Here is a 21,961-nt window from a genome sequence, read left to right as displayed (position 1 = left end):
TGTTTGTGTACCACAGCACTTGACCTGTGAACCTGTTGAACACTAGACGTACACCCAAGACCTCTTCTTTTTGCTCTGGTAACCCACTTAGAAGAGAATGTACAACATCTTCTTCCACACGGTTTTACTGAGGCTCTAATGCAGAGCTAGGCTATCTCTGTTTAGATTTTTACATTATACATTAAATATTGTAATATATTGTATACATTAAAAAAGAAACATATGGACTCTATAGATCCTCACTTGTTTCTCAGTACCAACATGAAAGCATACAAACACAGAAAAGAAAGTTCAGACTGAGCAAACACATATTTTTTATAACATCTTTCCAAGGCCAATTTACAGTTCAGTGAAGTAGGATGCATTGGCAATGACCTGCAGTATGTTACAAGGCAAAGCTTCTGCAAGCAAACATGGGAGATCCCCCCCCCCGACCCCCTGAAAAAGAGAGAAACAACAAAAGACCTGGTCAAAGTAACAAAGCTCAAGTAGACATAAGAGATTATATCTGTACATTTATGATCACCTGTGAATTTTGATCACTGCCCCACTTTATTTACAGTACAGGAAAAAGGAGTGACAATTCAGCCATTTTGATGGATCTTCTTTAGCAGCTGAATCTATATTACTCATGTGAAATGCTTGGATAGCAGAGCATAACCTCACTGCATTTCATGAATAAAAACATTCTCCCATAAATATACTGTGTTAAATTTTTCATATGAACGGATTTAAAACAATCTAACAAGGCAACTACATATATCAAGCAGTACAAAGACACTTTCTCATGATTTGGAAATTGCAGTTTGGTGTAGAGCTTACTGAGTGCTGAATCAGTAACTCTCCCCCCCCCCCCCCCGGTGTATAACTGGCACAAGAAACAGACTATTATTTAAAAATTTTGTTTAGTCCCTATTTTCCCTCCCCAATTTTAATTATAAGATTATGCCTGGCCATTTTGTGCAACCTCCTTAAATCAATATATTAAATCAGTTGTGTGCACTGTAGCACCCATATTTGCTGAAGAATATGTACTGTACCCTGCTACAGCCACTTTCTATGTGCCAATCCAGCAAGCATATTAAGGGACTTCAAGTGGATATGGGGCACAGTAAATACACCCAGTTTCAAATCATTACAAAAAACCATAAGAATGACTCAGTCTAAACAGCTGGAAGGAAGACCAGATTTAAGTCATAACGACATTGAGACTTCAACGGGGGAACCATAGAGAACGTCACTGGCCTTTTAAAATCCACAGTAGCTTTAAAAGCCCCAGTTATAGCTTGCATTGCATGATGTTCTTTTGTACACCTTAAAGAGTACAGCCTTCAGATAGTGTGACCTGGCATATTACAGTAGATAATATTTGGGAGAAAGAAATTGAAGAGATTTAGAGTATGAACAGAAACAAGTCGAATTCTTCATTTGTTCAGGCACAAAGTCCAAAACCACAGCCTTCGCCAATTCTACACATGCAAATTTAGTGTTCTTCAGTTGTTCCAAAATCATGCAAAACTTTAAAAACCATATCAATATACAGAATATACATACGTCTTGTCATTACTATAAACATGAAAACCAAGGTGGTAAACTATTCCAAATCTGCAAGAGTGTCTTATTGTATTTCTTTCACTAGATGTTCGAGAGGTGTGCCCCACAAGGAACATGCGTGTTCATTTTGGCCGAGAAGAATGATCTGTGTATATTGCACATTCAACTAATATTATTTTTAAAAAGCAGATCATGATTTCAACAACAATAACATTACAATGTTCTTCCAACACACCTAGTCCACTAGTTAATATAGACCACTCATAAGAACGCGAACATAGTACCTTTTCAACTTTAAGAGAAACATTCATGTGCTACATTGGTCATCACTGAGAATGTATTCTGTACAGCAGCTGCTGGTTCTGGCCATCAGGAACAATATCAGTGTTGTCAATCTGAACAGTGAAAAGAAGCGTTATGTGCATTTAAAACGGAAAAGTGTCCATGGAGTGACCCCGATCTATATGTGTCAACTTCACAGAAGATAGAAACAGACTGAAAGCAGACTGTATTAAAGTGACCGGAAGTGTTTCCATTACTTCTCTACGCTCTTGTCAACTGGCGTTTAGAAGGTTCACAGAAGGGCCAATCAGATAAGGTCATGCTGTGAAAGAATAATGATTTGGCCAATGAAAACACACCTTCATTTCGATGGATGCAGGATGGTACAAGGCCCTTTTTTTGCTGCAAATTTGCATATCTTCCGTTTTAAAATGGTAGCACACCTTGAACAAGATGGGTTGTTTGATCCAATATTTTGTGATTTCACATTAGTTCTATGTAACACAACAATCCAACTATGGACTAAAGCCTCAAAAGAACGTGTCCTCTTGCTATCATAGCAGGCACACAAACCCTTCAATGTAGGAATGCGACATCTCTCCTCGGGTGCTAAACTGTCACTCCTTGAGACGATCATTCACAGGACGAAGAAATAAAGAGGAACTCAGATAAAGAGCTTATTGCAACAACATGAAATTTTTTCCCCCAAACAAAAGCAAATACAATTACAGAAACAATAATAAAATATTTGTGTACAATATTCAATGGCTTAAGGTTCAAAGGATATTCAATAAATGGACAAAACGAACCAAACAAACCAAGTATACAACATATCCCTGCACAAAGTGAAATATGGACAGACTTAAGAGGTTCCATCATACAACACCGTGGCTGAATACTCATTTCAGACCTCATGCCTGTCTGACGAATGTCCTCGAATGCGGAAAAGGATAGGGGTTTCCATGACGACTTCATTTACAAACACATCTCCGTGTCGCCTCTCGCCTTGACGAACACCTGTTTCCGGCGTCGTCGACCGAGAGGGTCCGTAGCCGATGGGCGAGGACACATTTCGTGACCAACCAGAAGAGGGCACATCACGCGGCCAATCATACGGCGACGCATCGCGATACGCCCTCCCCCTTCTCAATCGTCACTTAATTTTTCAGTTTCGTTTTATTTGGTCTTGCGTGTAAGAAGCGGATTCAAGTATTTCCCCATTTGATAGGAGCTTGCTGTGTCAGGGTGGGAGAAGACCGGAAGCGTGCGACCCCGTCCGCCGCCCTACTTTCCCCCGTACATCCTCTCTATATCCTCCTGGTAGTGTGACTTCAGTTCCTTCCTCTTCAGCTTGAAGGCGTCGGTGACCAGTCCCGTTTCTGGAGTCCAGGCCTCGGCGCTCAGGCGGATCTTTCTGGGGATTTCGAACCGCTCCAGCTTGGCTGCGGGGAAGGACAGACGGGAAAGAGAGAACATACATCACGTTCAGAGCAGGAAGCTCGCGACAGCCGGGACAGGAAACGCGTCACGGCCAGAACAGACGACGTGCCGCCCCGCCGAGACGGGAAACGCATTTGGAAACCCGAGTAAAGGATTCATGAGCGGGGGAGGAATCGCAGCCGGAAGAGGAACAGCTAGTGTGTAGGAGGTGCATAGCCATATGGGGAGATAAGATGGGCAGGATGTGCCCTCGGTATCTGAAGCCTGATTAGCATCTCTGCTGAGGCAGGGGTTTGTGACAGACGTGAAGGCCCCTATCCCTCACCTCCAATGGCAGCCTCGGTGATGATCCTCAGCACCTCCTTCTCCATCTCGGCGTTATTGCAGATCTCCTCCCAGGAGCCGTGCACTCCTCTCTGCTCCGCCAGGGCCAGCAGCTGCTTCTGATTTGGCACCACAAAGCTGATCACGTAGGACTCTTCACTGCGGAGACAGGGAACGGAAAGGGCAAAGGTCATTATTCAGAGGAGGCCTCAAACGTTCAGTGGTTCCCAACAGTGGATCCCAAACTGTGGGAGGACGGGGGTCACCTGAAAACATCATTTAAAAAATGTAATGTAATGTAGCGTAACGTAACGTAATGTAAAACAATGCGTCTGTTTGGAATATGTGCACGTAGGCTACTGCGTGTCAAAAATCACAACAACCCAACTGTAATAAACAAGGTACAAGAGGTCATATCGCTAAAATGTTCATGGTTAAATGCTGTTGTTCAGTACGAGGCGGGCTGGGCTGTTTGGCTTGCGTAAAATTTTTTAAAATTAATTTGGGGTCACATCAGAAAAAAAGTTTGGGAACCCTTGTTCTAAAACACCTGCAATGAAATACAAAGGCAGAAGTACAATCATGCAACTGCAACCCTATTGCATAAAAAACAAAAACTGCCTAAAATATCATCATCTCCAAATTAATTGGGAAGCAAGACTGCATTCGCATTCTTACGGTAAACCCAGAGGCGGAGTAGAAATTGCAAATGGAACACTGGGTAATTAAATTACATTTTCTTGTGTTTTTCTCTGGCGGTTACTGGATTCCGCTGAGTCAAACAGTTTTCACAAGGAAAGCACCGGAACACTGATAAGAAATGAGAAGAAAGGGCCATTCAGCCCCTCTTGGCTCTAAATGTGCCTACAGTAGGTCTAAAATAAGCTAAGCCAGAGAGAGGAGGGGTGGCAACTATTTTTTTGGTGCAGTTACAGATTTCCTCACCAATTCTAAACAAAGGCATCCTCCTGAGTTCTTCGGCTAGTAAAAAACCAACAGTAGTTAAAATTCATTATCTGACAATAGAGACACATCTGTGCAGATGGATGGGTGTGTGAATAAATCACAGGGTTGATGCAAATGGACAGCTCTAGCTGGCCCCAGAAAATCACACAGTTGCTGTGGGGTCTAACTCACATACAGTAAGTGCAGCATAGACCAGCGCTAATCATAGGGAACTGAACTTCAACAGAGATAACCTGAATCACCAGCTATGTGAGGCCCTTCTGTATACTTCATCTCAGGTCTGAGTTGTCACGAGGGATGGGTAGCATTTCAATTTTGCTGATACTCACGGTCAAATTATACAAACTGATACCCTCTTGAGCGAACGACAACAATAACAAATGTTTTTTATTTCACTACAAAGGTGAATCATTGTTTTATTTGTTTAAATTATAGACCACTTTATAATTAAAATACCGTTAAACGTTAGCAAGCTTCCTATCAGCACCTGCCGTCACTGACCAAGTCGTGTAACGTTAGCTAGTGAATTTAAATTAGGCACCAAAATCTGCGTTGTGATTCAGTCCGGTGGGTACCAGTCGTACGGAAAAGGATTTCAGTAACCGACCCTGCTCACTAGACGTGCAGCCCACGCCATTGGCCGCGAGGCTCACACACACGTGGCTTGCAGGTGACAGATTTGCCCACCTGTTGGCGTAGGCGCAGATGTTGTCGATGAAGGGGCAGTTCTTCAGCACGGCTTCTACCTTCCCCAGCGACACGTACTCCCCGGCCTGCAGCTTCACCAGGTCCTTCTTCCGGTCTGCGTGACAGAGCGGGGCACGCTCTCATTACATTACATTACATTACATTACATGTCATTCGGCTGATTAGATAAAGCAGGAGACGATCTTCCCCTGGAGCAATGCAGTGGCAGCCACCGACCTTGCGGGTCCCGGTCATGTACCTTAACCGCTACGCTACAGGCCGGCCCGGCCTCAATCCAGAGGAACCGCTGCTCTGCTCACTCACACACAATGAGCCTGTAGCCTAGTGGCTAGTCGCTAAGGTAACTGTAAGTTGCTTTGGATAAGCGTCAGCTACATAACCGTATTGTAAAGACCGGAGTCCACCCTCACCTATGAGCCTCACTTAAAACCCAACGATGAGACCGGAGTCCTGCCTCACCTATGATCTTCACTTAAACCCAACGATGAGACCAGAGTCCTGCCTCACCTATGATCTTCAGACAGCCGTCGTGGTGGATCTCGCCGATGTCCCCCGTGCAGAACCAGCGTTGGCCCGAGGCGTCGGTGAAGAAGTCGTCGCGGTTCTTGGACTCGTTCTTGTAGTAGCCCACGGTCACGTTGGGACCCCCGATCAGGATCTCCCCACGGGGGTAGGGCCGGTCCGTGCTGAAGTAACCGCCTGGAGAACAGACAAGGGTTGGAGCGCCGCAAAAAAATGAAATAAAATAAGCCTCAAGTGTTTCACTATATTTAGGCTTAAAATATTATGTTTATTACTTTTTTTGCTAAATGAGGTGAGCAAGTTTGATCAATTTCAAGATTGCCAATAGGGTGAAGAAGAAATGTAACTTAAAACTAGCTAATATTTTCTACTTAAGAGAAAAAATATTAGATTATAGGACTACAACAATTGTTAAGACAGTGTTTTTTGCAATGAGAACACAGGTAGCACTTACAGAAGTATAGTTTAAAAGAGGTCAAATTCAGACAGTAAACTCTACATTTGGTTACGCTAGCATTTGTTACCAGTCAAGCTTATACTGTAGTTATGAGAAACAAAGGAAGGCCAAGCAGCATTACTTAACAGATAGTTATCAGAAATCCCTCAGGAAGTGGAAGCTGGGACAACAGATTAGTTAACAGAGCTGTCCCTGCTCCCTCTTCCTGTGTAAATTCTGATCAGTTGACCTCCAGAGGTGCCGATGGAGCCCCTGTCCCAGAAGCACTCACCCTCCTCCCAGTCCTTCAGGGTGATCTCTGAACAGACCAGGGGTGCGCCCACCCTTCCGGTGCTGTAGTCCCACTCTGAAACACAGGCGCACGTGACGTTAACACCCACCTGGGAGTGACTCCATAACGCCTCAGCAAGTACAGACCCAGCCAGGGCACACGCTACAGAACCCTGTGCCATCTCCCTCCCTCAACGCCTCCATTATTCATCTTCCTCAAACATCTCCCTCTCTCTCACACCCTCCATCTGTGGCTCCGTTTCCACACACTTGGGAGCTGATTATGGCTCTGTTCCTCCCATAGACTAGAAAAATATGGACCAAGCGCCTGTTACGTCACCCACTGACTATCTGTGGTCCTCGGGAAAAGTGTTTTGAAGCCAATGCGGCTCCTCCGCTAAGTGTGTGAGAGAGAGTGATGTAATCTGTCCCTGATTCATCCACAAAGTATTGCTGTATTGTCCTAATAGCACATTAACGGAAATTAATTTAAATCGGGGGAAGCATTAGATGAAGATAAAACACCAATTGCAACTACATTGTCTTGTGGGGGAAAAAGTATTGACTTTGTATTTTGACCGCAATTGTACCATTGACTCCAAATGACCTATGTTAGAGCCAAACACAGTGGCGCTAGTGAGCACTGTCTCTCAGAATGACCAGGAAATTAACTTCAAAAACAATGCCTGGTTTTGGCTGCTTGGTCCCTCCCGTCTCTGACGCTCTCTGATGGTCCCTCCCCTCTCATGCTTCATGCTTTTCTCTCTCTGACTCTCTGACTCTCTCTCTCTGACTCTCTCTCTCTGACTCTCTCTCTCTCTCTGGCTGATGGTCCCTCCCCTCTCGTCCTGCTCTCTCTCTGACTCACTCTCTCTGACGGTCCCTCCCGTCCCGTCTGTTACTCACTCTCGCTGATGGAGCCCGCTCCGCAGGTCTCCGTCAGGCCGTAACCCTGGCCCACGGGGCAGCAGAAGCAGATGTTCATGAAGCGCTGTGTGGCGGCTGACAGGGGCGCCCCGCCCGACAGCAGCACCCGGGTCCTCCCCCCCAGCAGAGAGCGCACCTTCCGGAAGACCAGGCTGCGGGGACACGCGGGCCAACAGACAAATGCACACACAGACACAAACACACACAAATGTACATACACACAAACAAAGGCACACAAAAGCAAAGAAGTCAATTCACGTTTGGAACGGGATGAAAAAAACTCATTCTTCATATTGGCCTGTTGATTTTTATTAGTTTTATGTAATATATTTTAAAATCTTGTATTGTATAATATATATTATATATTCGGTGTTTTAGTGTGTCAGTAGAAAAGACCAAATTTGAGATTTCCAAATATTCATTGTAAAGTGACATTTTTCATATAAAAACTTGATCAAGGCCGTCAGGGAGACAGGGAGAGCCAGAAGCACGTGAGACAACTGTGGCAAGTTCTCCAGTATGTTTGGAACAACCTACCAGCAGAACTTGTCAACTTGACAGTGTATGGAAGATCATTTTTAAAGGTGATGGGTAGTCACACCAAATAGTGATTTGCTTTAGTTTTTAACTGTGTACTGTTATTTATAGTAATCCTTTCAGTATGTATAACCATTCAATTCCTTATTTCTGACAGCATCGTGGCTGTAAAGACTTTTGCGCAGTACAGCATTTCCTCAAATAAAGTCTTCCAAAGCATCTCTACACACAATACCGGCTTAGACCAGACCAGACCAGCAGACGGCATGTGGAGTCATGAATGAGTGCATTTGTCTGATGTCAGCACGCATCCGTGTGCATGTGTGTGCTTGCAGCTGTGTGCGTATAAAGCGCGCGTGTGTTCTCGCTGCTCCTAGCCGTACCGGTCGCAGAGCGGGGTGGTGTAACCCTTGGAGATCTGCTCCATCTTGTAGTTGTAGGCCAGGACAAAGAGCGTGCGCTGAAGCCGGCTCATCTCCTCAACCTTGGTCATCACGTTCTTGTAGATGCGGTCCATGATCTCCTGCGAGGGGGAAGGGTACGCATTTATCAGCAGATACAAGGTTTGTACATGAATAAGACAACAGGTCACTTCATACCAACACATTACAATAACTGTTGGATATTGTTTCCCATGAGAAAACTGGTCAACACAGGAATGGGATGAAAACAAAATATAGTGAGGTCCATTTTCTCGGCTCCAGATTTGGATTTTGATTTGTAATCCAAAAATTCCCGTGTGGTTAAAGTGCAGATTTTCAGCTCTTAAGGTTTCACCTTTTCATAGACCCCAATTTCAGAGTACCATAATATTTGGGACAAACGGCTTCACAAGTGTTTCCAATGAACACTTCCGCCACGTGAATTATTTGATTACAAATCTAAAATTGACAGAGCCAAATGAAGAAAACAAATGTCTTTGACTTGGTCTCACTCTCACACCACATCATAGCACTAATGCCACACACACACACACACACACACACACACACACACACACACACACACACACACACACACACACACAATTCTCTTGTGGGTATGTTGCAGGAACCACCCACATGCCACTGCCACATTCCTTCCCAGGCTTCCCAGAGAAAAGAGGCGACGTAAAGAATGCATTACAGCCCCGAGCTCAACACCCCCCCGCTATGACTCATGGGGAAACAAAGCAGGGCGGGCGCACTCCTGACTAATCAAGCCTCTCCTTGTAAACCAAACAGACCAATCAATAACCTAAAAACCTACCCAAACCAGGCTTTGTCTGACCATATCCCCGCTCTTAAAATATAAACTGCTCCCAATAGTTCCAATTTCCCCGACACAATTGAACACAATTTGGATCAAACTTTGTGAAACCACTCAAACCATTTGGAGAAAGCGGCTGAAAAGGTCATCCTTTTTCCTTCTTTAACAGAAGTCGATTCTTGAAAGCCACAGTGCATTGTGGGTGTGGCATTACGCTGATGTCATGCTTTAGCTGGCCGCCGCCTGCATAATTGAGGGCTGGTGTCCAGTTTTCCGGTTCTTACCGGCACCGCGGCCATCAGGGTCGGTTTCAGCACGCTCGTGTCTCCTTTGCTGCCTTTCTTGATTTTCGTGGACTGTTGAGAAGCCAAAAATAAAACGAATTAACAGTGTGACGGAGATATCCGTCTGTGCTGACCGTAGCGGTCTTGCTAGAGAGGCATACTGGCAGAGCCCTGAACAGCTCTGGTTCCCCTTCCTCCCTCAGTCTCTCGGTCAGAAGAGGAAATCTGTTCATTTGTCCGGATCTCTGCGGCACTGATCGATGCCCATTGATTTCGACATGAAAGACAACCTAACTTAGAGCAGCTGGAAATATCAAAAAACCATTACAATGAAACGGGAGAACAAGAACAAGACCAAAAACCTAATATCTGGTGAAAACATACCACTAAGCAACAAAGAATGTAATATGGACAGTTTAGCAACTGAAACTATACACAGAAGAAAATATAAAAACATGAGGAAAAAGAGTTTAAGACAACAGGCTATTCTGCCCAACTTGGCTTCTCATTTAGTTATTTGTCATTTGTGAAATATCTTTTTAGTTAAGAAATAAAACCATGCAATCAGAAAGGAACAATAGAGAGAGGTCCAACCCAGAGGTTAATCTGCCTATGCAGACCGTACTTTTCGAGTCCTTATTTGGTTTGTATGGGTTGTTGGATAGCCTAGACTGTTAGGTATGAAATAGAAGGTTTATTTGGCCAAAATATAGTATTAACGTAGAGGAAAAAAGCTATTTATTTTAGTCGTTCACCATCACGTGAGCATTGTCTTGAAATGTTATGCTTTTCTCAGAGAGGAACGGTAGACATGTGAAACTACGCACATTCATGGCACTTCCCGGCCTCTCCTACGGCCACGCTAAAGCGGAATGGGAGCTGAGAATTGACTTTCTTCCTTTAACATCTTGGGTACACTGGTCATAGAGGTATGGGTAACCGGTAAGGGCTAGGTAGGGGGTTTAGTTACACACGCACACAGAGGTGTGTTGGGCACAGTGTGGGATGGGAGGGACAGGCGCGCTCACCTGGTCGGCCAGCGTCTGTGGGGAGGAGTATCCGATTCGGCAGCCATGAGACACACACACCAGCTCTGCGCTCAGCTCCAGCACGTGGGCCAGAGGCAGGTACCCGATATAGGTGTCCGTCTCACTGCGGAGAAAAACGCAGCTCAGCCCATCCGTACAAGCACATGCTAACATTGCTAACTGCCTGTGTAAATGCAGGCAATCGCAGCAGCTCAATTTCTTTCAGGTAAAAGTAATAGTGGTTACAACAGCATTAGAATGTTCAGTTACATTCTAAGCATGTATTTCTGATCTTACAGCTTAAAAGGCGCTACTGAACACCACATCCTGTGGACTATTTGTACCAATGGTGCGGTACACCACCTGGTTGAGGAAATAAATTCATTGGTCAAATCAGGTGGTGCACTGCACAGTTGAAAGCAAGTACCTGCAGACACTGTAGCCTGCAGGATGTGGAGTTGGATAGTGCTTCTTTAAAGGGTTAATTCTTCCCTTGACTTAACCCTTTCAGTCCCAAGCCCAGAAGTGACTCCACCCAAATGTCAAGGGGTTTTACCTTTGGTTGAAAATTGAGTAGTGTTTTAATACGGGCTCAAAACAATAGCACAGCAGTCAGATGATGGTTGAAGAGGTATAAGGTGCCATATGGCGTTCTGGGGACTGAAAGGGCTGGTTGGTTCACTTCTGAGACCTCAGTATGAACGCGTTTATTTAGAGTGCTGTGACCGTGTTGGCCGAGGGTAGAGACGGGGCGGGGGAGTTGGTCGTACTCGAGGTTGGGGATCCTCTCGGCCATGCCGGTGATGCCAGCGATGAGGTTGCTGTGGGAGATCATCACGCCTTTGGGGATCCCCGTGGAGCCGCTGGTGTACATGATGACGGCGATGCTGGACGGCACAGGCTGCATGCGTGGCCGGGACACTGCGCAGGAGGAGGTCAGCACCCATCAGTCATCAGGGAAACTACGCCTCAATTCATACTAATTCATATTACAATTTACAACACAACACTGGAGTTACTCATGCTCACACACGTGCACACACACACACACACAAATTCTTTATTTAGGTCCACATTTACAAAATACATTCTAAGGGCCCACATATATTTCACTTGCATTCTGATGTCCTTCATAAATGTGCATCTCCATTGCACCAGCAAGAAACATTATGGGTATAAGAAACATCTTCTCCATATACAGCAACTGCCTATAACGGAGGAGACTGAGCCTCTCACACTCTCACACTCTCACACTCTCACACTCTCACACTCTCACACTCTCACACTCTCACACTCTCACACTCTCACACTCTCACACTCACACACTCTCACACACACACACACTCTCACACTCTCACACTCTCACACACACACACACTCTCACACACACACACACTCTCACACACACACACTACAGAAAGCACCCCATACTGTTCTCAGGCTTGGCTCCCAGCTCTTGCACAGACGCCATGTTGTGGACCATGATGCCCCTGGGGGTGCCGGGCCAGGCGGTGGGCTTATCGTCCACCACGATGATGTGCTGCAGTCTGGGCACCTCATACAGGATCGCCTAGGAAACCCAGAGAGAACGTTTCATTCATAACTCATGAACTCCTACTGCCGTTATGGTCATGATGATAAATCCACTTGACATTTTTATTATCATTATCTTTTAACCTCCTTTCTAAAACAGTCATTATCTTTATTTATTAAACGATGGGCATATGATTTTTACAATGCGGGTCATGCCTTCGAATTACTGTGAAGCTCGGTAAGCTTTTAAGCCAAGTGCAAAAACAGCACTTGGAAGTGAAGTTGGCGGAGAACAGGAAATGTTCCAGAAAAATGAACGGACGGAAAAAGTCAAGCAAGAGAACGAGAGGGGAAGCACAACCTCAAACCAGTCAAATTATCCTCCACATCTCTCCTTTTTACAGAGCCAGAAGCGGCCGCCATTTTGTGTCAGAGTGCCGTGCGGCCCACCTTTAGCCGGGACTGCAGCAGGTCTTTGCTGGTGATGATGTGGGTGACCTCAGTCTCGTTCAGTCCGTGGGCGATGGCGGAGCCTCCCAGCGTGGCGTACAAGGTGACGACTGCAACAAGGGAAGGGCCAACAGTGAGAGTGCTGCAGCACCAGCAGCCTGCACTCTGTGCGCGGTTAAACTGCAATCGCAAAGTAAACGCTCCTATCTAATCTCACATGCATTATCTTACTGATGGCAAACATTACGTTCTTATCTGCTAATGGCGTAGGCAGGACTCGGGAGGGGAAGGGGGGGCTACCTTGTTATCTTGGGCGGTGAGATGACATGACTATAACTTGTGTGGACAGCTCTGCTTTCATGAGGCAAATCCCTTAAAAATTACTGCCTTTAAAACAAATGGAAACCAACTGCACTTTGCCACTGGTGCAATGCCATGTATGGTCTGTATTTCAGGATATGAAACACAGGTGGAGGGAAAAAAATAAAATAAAAAGGTGTGTACAATGGTGGTGTTTTTACATTTTATTTTCTAGTATTTTAGACTGAGAAGTATGCAAGTGTACAGGATGCAAGTGTGCATATTAAATGTGTTTGCATGAGTGTGTGACAGAGCATTACCATGCATGAGGAAGACAGCGGGGGGGGGGGGGTGAGAAAGTGAGAAAGTACAATAATTTAGCGTGTGTGTGTGTGTGTGTGTGTGTGAGAGAGAGAGAGAATGTGTGTAGAGTGAGAGAATGTGTGTATATGTGTGCGAGTGAATGTGTGCATGTGTATGTGCGTGTGTGTGTGCGCACGCAGACTCACGGGGGAAGTTGTTCATGAAGCAGGCGTGAGCGGAGATGATCCACTCCGCGCGCGTCTCACAGAAGATGGCGATGTTGTGCTCGGGCCTCTGTCCCAGAGCGGCCAGCCCACTGCCGAAACGCTCAGCCGCCTGGAACACCTCCGAATACGACAGCCAGCGGTAATCCCCCAGGATCACCTGCAGGTGGAGACAGAGGGTCGCGTTGAAATATTCAACAAGGCATTTGGAATGGAGAAGTGGAGACAGAAACAGATACAAAGAACCACATGATGTGGTGGGTAATCCGAACGTTTCCCATGCAAAGGAGGAGCATGAGAGGAAATCTTTGGACATCCAATAATGCTTTAGCGGTTGCGCAGTTGTTCCGTGTCGTGTGACTTGCCGTTTCTCAGGAAAGGTTCTCAGGTTGCTCAATTATATCATCTGATCACAGGCATCCCAGCTAAAGCAAATGCTGCTTCAATGTAGTGGAAATGTTATAACACTGACAAAACATTCCAGTAACAGTTTGAGAACTTTTTATGTTAGATGGGATTGTACTATTCCAGCAATTAACTGTTTGATAGATCATGAATGGATCCACTTAATATAAAGAAGCAAACATCATGGGAGCTCCTGGTCTATACCAACACCTATCAACAGGCAGACTGTAACATTGCAGCATAGAGTTTAACCCAATATATCTCATTTTAACTGTGTTTTCTTAACATGCTCAACATTTCAACTCACTATTCCAGCATGAATTGAGTTGAATTTCATTCATTTTTGGATATTTTGACAGGAAACATATTCTTCTTGGCAGACAGCAGTTAACAGAATGTGTATTAGAACTCACACTTCCAGTATTTGTATGAACACTTCCTTGCTACTGGTGTCTCAAAGCATTACCATGGTCAGTAAACTTCAGCCTGGCAGTGTGTGGGTAAAACAAACAGAAAAAAAAGAAAAAGAAAAAGGCCAGAAGTGTTCACACTTCCTTGTCTCCTACGGCCATTTAAAATCTCAATCTAGTATGTGGCATTGTAATCGCTCTTCTAAACTTCTCAGACTGACAGATACTGCCAGCATGTTTAATGTTAATATTAATTTCCTGCTCCTCTGCTCAAATTTCCCCAGAATGTTCCATTCACAATTACGAGAATTTACTTTCAGTTTTACTGCAGCACGTTTGAAATGGTCTATAGGGATTCCTCAGTTAGGAAATTCCATGCCAGTTCAACACACTTTTGGACTGTATCGTCACAGATTTTATTGACATTTGGTATTCTAATTTTGCCTTATAAAGAACACCTGGAATTGAAATGTTCACCCCAAAATGAAAGGTAACAGTGTTATGAGTGGCTATAATCCTGCAACCTGATTTATAAAATAACCAATATTTTAAAATGGATACATTTTTCACCAAGGTTAGCTTATAATATCAACACCATATCCATAAAATTCGGTCTTGGATATTTGAATGATTGCCAAGATATCATTACTTATCTGAAGCAACGTCACACGATTTTGGGTCACTAATTCCTGGTTGTCCGCACTCAGGAGTGAGTCATGTGTGAAGACAGTCTGGCTTATCAGTAACACTAATTACCTGGGAGAAAAGAAAACCAGGGCTGGATTCTGGCAGGACCTTTACTTTCTGACACCTCGGACACCCAACCTCCAAGCCCCACCTCCCCTCAAGATTAACCACACCCCTACCCTCCCATCCCCGCCTCCCCCCATCCCCAGCCCCACCTTCTTAAAGACCTTCCCGTTGGGCTGGGGCTCGTCCTCCTCGCTGATCACCTCCCTGGTGCCCAGGCAGTGTCGGCGGGGGAAGCGTCTCACTGCGTACTCGAACACCTTGTCCAGCGTGTCGCAGGCCGGGTGCAGGGTGGAGGCCAGCCGCTGCGTGGCGTTCACCGCCCGGTAAGGCCCCGCGGGCCGGCCGCTGGTGGAGCGCGCCTTGGGCCGCTTGGCCCGCTGCAGGTTCACGCCTGCGCCAGACAGCAGGTACCAGGGCAGGAAGGTGAGGATGGAGTAGACCCACACCACCGAGCGGAACACCTGCAGCAGCAGGGGGTTGATGTCCTCCTTTAGCCTCATTTTGAGGGGCCGGAGCGGGACACGAGAAGGGCCGGTGAAGGAGAGATGGTGGTCTCCTCTCTTCTTCCACTGGTCTCTGTTACTGCGACGGGACCCTTTTGGTTTCACTCGGTCACAGAGAATCTAGAAGGGTTCTGCTTTTTAGTTCCCGACTTGTCCTCCCCCACACTGCTTTTACTTCTGCTGAATGTCAGTCCGCCTGTCTGTCTGCATGTCCATTGAACCCACAGGGAAACAGTATTCCTGTAAGTGGACACACACACACCGCAGAACATCAGATCATACCGATTAACAGTAAAGCACCAGACACATAAACCAAACCAGCAGCAGTTAACTACATTGCTTATTTAAAGATTTCCTCATGAGATTGAGTTGGCATGCAAAACAACAGAGTTTGAAACAACATGATTCAGGTACATTGTCACTTTAAAGTTTGAGGGTACGCACGCAGGTATGCTTGCAATGACACAAATGACAAAAAGGCATGCATCTGCCTGACTGTTTCTGCCTGTCCCAGTTTATTACATAAGCAGTTTCAGTGTGTTGACGCCTGATCCATGTACCCTACTGTAATTGGGTGAGTGACATCAGAAGTCAAACCAAACCGTCCAACCATGTAGCAGGATGAATGTAAAACCAATGAGAACAAACTGCATTTTCTTTCTTTTTTTTAATTTTTTTTTTACAAAAAGTGAAATGTTCATTGGCGTCTGTCATGCAAACTTGTCATGATGGTGGTTGTGTATGCGTTTCTGTGTGCGTATGTGTGTGCATAACTGTGTGTGTGTGTGAGAGAGAGTGAGTGAGTGAGGGGCAGAGCAAAGCTGCCTGCGGAGCTGATGGCCAGTCAGTCCACACCCACCTCTCACCACTGCAATGCTGTAAATCCTGAGTCAGGCTGAAAATGACAGATTGCACTTTAGCTCATGCAAATGTAATTCCCCTGGTGTTACACGCACACACGTTCACAAGTTCATGTTACCACCGCGGCGCATGTGCGGTAAGCAACACCCCATACCCCATACGCACAGACAAGACTATCAGATCACAGCTCTACAGGCTAGTCCACTCCAAGCCATTCATTAAAAGGGAAGATATTTTCTCCTTTGTCTAGAGAATTATATATAAAAAAAAAAAAATACAATCAGCTCTCTAGACAGCTTAGCCTTAGTCTACACCAAGTCATTCCAAGTCTGCAGAAAACAACAAAAAAACGTTCCTGGAGGATTGGCGACTGTAGATGTGTGAGAGGCGCGTTAGGAGTGTGCCTTTCCAGCGGGCGTAGGGTTAATGAAAACACCTTGCCTCAGTGGTTCACACATCCCCAGCGAGGGGTGTACGATTACAGCAGGTGCGCTCCGTTACCCAGCTTCCTCCGGCTCCCGGCTATTTCTGGAGTCTCAGCCGAAGGTCGACGTGCACAGAGATCGATCTGCCTGCGAGTTAAAGAGTTCCGAACTCGGACTCATTTGTGAAATGGCACAGAAGCGGCCGCGGACTCGCTCGAAAGTTCGCGATCCAAAAGTGCCAAGGTGTTCACCTTCGATGGCATGCTTTCGATCCGGGCTGCAATGAGAAGAAGTGCCGGTATCCCTTCCTCAGCCACTTAAAGATTCAAGAAGATGTACCTGCAGTAACAACATCCCACCTCTAGAGGCAGTATATACAAATCCAGGAGAGCAATTGCTCCTCCAGCCACCTGGCAATTGCACCTCCAGCCACAAGTCCTAGCATCGGTTACACTTTCCCTATTCAAATTTAATGGTCCAGCCCGATGAATGAATTCCTCAGCTCTGCCCGAGGTCAGAGCCGTCGCTAGGACGCAGACGTTTGTGGCTCTGTCGAAAGTCCTCTCGTCCGTGAGATGCCTCCTGTGCCGAGAGAGGGATGTGAAGGTCCGGTACCTCAGCGATCAAGCTCAGGCCGAGTGCCAGGAAGGAGCGAGGAAGTGGGATCGCAGCCATCGTCTCCGCACGACGCCATCAATAAATGATGCGCGAGCGGCAGCCAGAGCCCGGCGCTCCATTTTCTCCAGCAGCTACGCGGCTTCTGCTGTCCCGTAATATAACGGTCATTGTCATTCCCGATCTTATCACGGAGTCAAATGGCTCTTATTTAACCCATCGGGTCTGAGGGTGCCCTCACAATGGAAGGACCTGCCAAAGTAGACCTGGAATCTTGTTCCGCATTTCCGGGAAAACGCCGTCGGCCATTTTGACTGACTGGAGTCAGCAGATACGCCATTCTTGCTTTATGATGGGGGTTTATTAGTTGTGACAGGAAAGAGCACTGAGAGAGTGTGAGATGAAGGAAAAGGAACCAACACAGCGAGCGACAGCTAGGACTAGCGCAGATCTGCTCCGCTTAGAATTACAGCCTCGGCCCTTCTCTTCATCGCGTTTCCTCATTCAGTGACATCAGGCATACCACCTGATAAACAGGGCTTGGCTTGGTTAGTAGGTGGGCAGGAGTCCTGAAAAATGTGGCCTAATACCCATCCATTAAGCCACTTTCCCAGTAGATGCGGTTTAGTGGTCTCGCTCACTGGTATGGAATGTGGGCGCAGTGCTGGTGCAGATGGGCTGATGATGAAGGAAACAGGCTGAAACTTGCCCTGTCCTTCATCTGGCCAGGGCTCCTCAACACCTCAGCACAGCTTCCCCAGAGGAAGAGGACACGAGGTGTCCATGTCAGGGTCACACGCGCCCAGAATCCCCCTTTTGACCTCTCCACACCTGCACACCTTGACCTGACGCCTCACTCGGCTCACACTGACTCTTGGCTCTCGCCTAACTACAGGAAGTGAGGCTTCTTTACGGTGTCCGTTTCTGAATCTGTGCTGCGCCAGATGGGACAGATCGACAGCTCCACTCCATGTAAGCCCACAACTGGTTGTTACTGAGAAAACAATGAATTATGAAGAGGTGCATTCAAGGCACTAGACGTCTGCGAAACCAGTTGGGCTACAAACCGGTTTCCACTGGATGAAAATGATTACAGTACCAGGGTGCTGTATAATTAAATCAAACCATCATTGCGGATGAAAGCCAATCACTATTCACAAAATCGAAGTGAATGAATGGGTTTTATTATTCAAATGCGTGATTGCAAGAAAATGGGCGGAGAATATGCAAATATAACCACCTCGCGCGATTTATGAAGGCTGACTGCAATTGTGTGGAAATTGTGTTTAAACCAGAAAAGCAGGTCTCCAGTTTCAATCAGGCATGAGGACGTCGCTCTGGAAATTGTTGCTCGTGGAAATTATAGGCATATTGGCTTGCATAGAGATAACAAATTCAACTAGGTAAAGCATCATCTGGTCTGATATAGGCCTAAAATTCTTAAATCAATGGGCTTATCGCATTTTGCAGTACTATAGATGTTGGATAAGATGAAAGACTGCAAAACAGTTATACTCACTTTACAGTCACGTGTAAGATAAATTGTAATAACATTAGTAATATGTGTATGTAGGGCATATTTTGCAGTTGTGATGATATACAATACCCCCCAAAATCAACAACTTGTGAGGATGCTCTCGACACATGCAGTAATTCATGATAGTTTTTCAGCAGTCAAATGACATTTCCCTGTATAATTAATTTATCAGTCTTTTGAAACTAGATCATTTCATGCCATTAAAGCGCATGCATCAAGGCATTTTCAGACAGAAGACCCATTCAGTTGATAGAGGATAGGATCCCCTTTCACATCAAAGCAGTTTTAGCTGTACTTTGCACATGCCTTTATTCATCCCGTCATACATAGCAGTCAATAAGATAGCGCTCTCTGTGAAGGGATCTACATAAGAACTACATATCACTGTCATAAACACTACATATCCATGCATACCCCCTTTCGCCAAAAACACAGCCTACATCAACAATGTCTAATATAGGTCTACCGTGACATTCTGGTTGACTGAAAAGCAGCAGGAGCTGGAAACATGCACGTGTCCGTGCTGTCCTGAATTCACAGAGGACGTTGCAGCAATGACAGTGACCTACAAATACGTTTGGCCACTCCAAATTAGGAGAAAATATCTGAACTGGAGACCAATTTAACAGCTGGACAGCAAGTCTGAAAGGAAAATATGAGCAAGAAATCCTGCAAAAATAAGGCAAAATAATCACTGGTTTTGTTAACCATTACAAAATATTTAAAAAGGAACTCACAGAATTTGCTCAAGAGTCCGAGTGGGTCTGCTCCTTCTGGATTAAACCTCACAGTAACGGCGTCTTCACAGAGATACCTTCAAATACAATGGCCTGAGGAGTCCGTCTGGCTTTGTATTACTAACCCCGTTTCCCTCAAAGTATAAAGACTGCTTAGACAAGAGTGCATTGGCCTTAAGCTGGATTCCTTCTTCAATCAATGTCCTTAAAAGACAGCTTGCAACACTAGGAGCACTCTAGAACAGAAACTTTGTATGACCCTTAGTCCAATGCTATGACCGTTACACTACATGCTGTCCAAAATGAGCCCGTTTGACAAATGCATCCTCCTTGTCATTGACCGGGTCACATTTAAACACACTGAAACCGACGGCACCAGATGGGCCCTGGTATTTAAACTATGCAACGTGCACTTTGAACCCATGAAGCAACTGGAGGAACATTCCTTCAAAATCCATGGCCCTGCACTCAATGCAGAGGCAGACTTAGGTGAACATTGTAAGAAACTGAGAAAAGATGATGGACCCACAACTGACACAATGGAAATGGAGCACGTTTGCTTGTCACACAGCACAGCTATGCTCATAACGAGTTGATGGGCCTGTAGGGAATTCAGCTTTTTTAGGCAGAATGACGGTTTCAAAGCAGGCCAAACAGGTTCAGGATTTGGATTTGTGCCCAAACCTAGGTTCTGTACCAGTCAAGCTAGTATGGCAACTCCAAATTTTCCGCCAAAAAATATTGGCTGAATTAGAGTTGCATGAGCCACGTCTTCACAGGATCCCATGCATACCTTAGGCTAATGCTGAATGATTCATACCACTGATATGTGGTAGAGAGAAGTGTTCGCAATAAAGAACTGTGCTAATGGCAAGGTTGCCACATGGCCAATGAACTCTGACCCACAGTCATGAACCTGTTACAAACTGGTGATTTCCCTCTTAATTGAATAGGTCTTACTATATTTTAAGCTTTGATTCGACGCTAATCTGCCTAATGATAGCCGCTCACTTTTATTTTATACAATTACAACAATATTTTGGCCTCCATCACAGTTCTACTACTGCATTATGTGTTCCCTTCCAAGAATACAAGAGGTACTTGGAAAAGGTTCACATGGGTCAGTTCAACTCCCTAACAACCCAGGGAAAGGTCCTATTCATGTATACACCTATACATGTATGCAAGCATGTGTGTCTATTTGTATGTACACGGATGATTTTCTCAAACTCACAGAAGTTTAGCTGTATGCCCACGTTATAGATATCAAATGTACAATTAGAAAAACATTATAAAGGTTGATACCTATTGAAGTACCTAATATGGCCAGTTCTGTAAAGACGGGATGTAAAGTAATAACACATTTCACGCCAAACAGAGACAATAGTGACTCTACCTCTCCCGCTTGAGCTCACTAATCACGTTGCTGCTGGTTATCTTCTGTAGAAATATTGAATGGCTACAATCGCTCAATTCACTAAACTAGACGCCGAGCTAAGGGTGCATGCTTAATGTGTGCATTATGCGGCTGGCCCACTGAATGCACAATCCTATTCGACGAAATACAAAATATTAAGCCAACTGTCCATGGGCCACATCACCAGCCTGATATCTAGCAATATATACTACGGTGGGTAGCAATCATAAAAACAAATCAATGCAGTTCTGAGCTAGCGACTTGTATACCAAGTAAATGTGTCAGTGTGTCATGCGAACAGTGTGACACGGATACGGAATAGTACTTGCTGGGTTTGCTGAATTTATGTATTGTTATCGGAATATTTTATCACTCGGCGATAAGGGAAGAATGCAACGTTGTAGCATTCTGTACAGACCAGGGCATCGCCGGTGCTCGAGGTAAAAGGCAGGCACTTCTGAGATAATAAAGGTTTATGTAGACAGTTAAAGGACATTGCCCATCTGTTTTATCACTTAAATTAGCATGCAAGCTAGCGTACCCGTTGAACAACATCGTAGCACATCTGCATGACTTCCACAATGCTGGCTAGCTAAATGCTAATGCAACGGAAAATAAGGAGACATTACACACTCACCTTATTGTAAAGCTATCTCCAAACAATGGCGGCGTCAATTAAAAGCATAGAAGAAATGTAACATTGGTATCTAGCTAGCAAGCTAGCTGTCTGTCTTTATACTGTATGAAAACAACTTTAAAATATATCTCGGAAAAGGGTATTACATTAAAATTCCATCCTTCTTATTGGTTGCTTGATACTAACCATCGTTATCAGCCCGGAAGTGACAGGGAAACATCATCAAGAAAGGGGCGGCTTTTCAGTCTGTGATTGGGCTGCTCGAGGTGGCGCGTGCTGGGGGCTGGTCAGTGATGTCACAGAG

At 45.3% G+C, this 21,961-nt stretch overlaps 1 protein-coding gene across 2 annotated transcripts; it reads right to left on the bottom strand.

The window, feature by feature from the left end:
* Positions 1-297: 297 nt before the first annotated feature.
* LOC133129057 (fatty acid CoA ligase Acsl3-like) lies at positions 298-21,862 on the bottom strand. Of its 2 annotated transcripts, none has more exons than XM_061242879.1 (15): positions 21,844-21,862; positions 15,075-15,668; positions 13,340-13,517; positions 12,531-12,640; positions 11,979-12,117; positions 11,318-11,468; positions 10,548-10,671; positions 9,520-9,591; positions 8,371-8,510; positions 7,430-7,602; positions 6,525-6,599; positions 5,782-5,973; positions 5,254-5,368; positions 3,602-3,759; positions 298-3,278 (listed from the first exon to the last, which is right to left on the bottom strand). In XM_061242879.1, the coding sequence occupies exons 2-15, from the start codon at positions 15,423-15,425 to the stop codon at positions 3,121-3,123; spliced, it is 2,136 nt and encodes a 711-aa protein (XP_061098863.1). In that variant the 5' UTR covers positions 15,426-15,668; positions 21,844-21,862; the 3' UTR covers positions 298-3,120. The 2 variants fall into 2 exon arrangements, with proteins under 2 accessions (XP_061098863.1, XP_061098862.1); XM_061242878.1 differs by lacking the exon at positions 21,844-21,862 and adding an exon at positions 21,658-21,837.
* Between the last annotated feature and the right edge of the window lie 99 nt (positions 21,863-21,961).

The sequence above is a fragment of the Conger conger genome, chromosome 5, assembly GCF_963514075.1.
Source record: "Conger conger chromosome 5, fConCon1.1, whole genome shotgun sequence".
In the NCBI taxonomy this organism is placed as follows: Eukaryota; Metazoa; Chordata; class Actinopteri; order Anguilliformes; family Congridae; genus Conger; species Conger conger.
The sequence above is the reverse complement of the archived record's forward strand: the minus strand, read 5'-3'. Positions and strand labels throughout refer to the sequence as shown.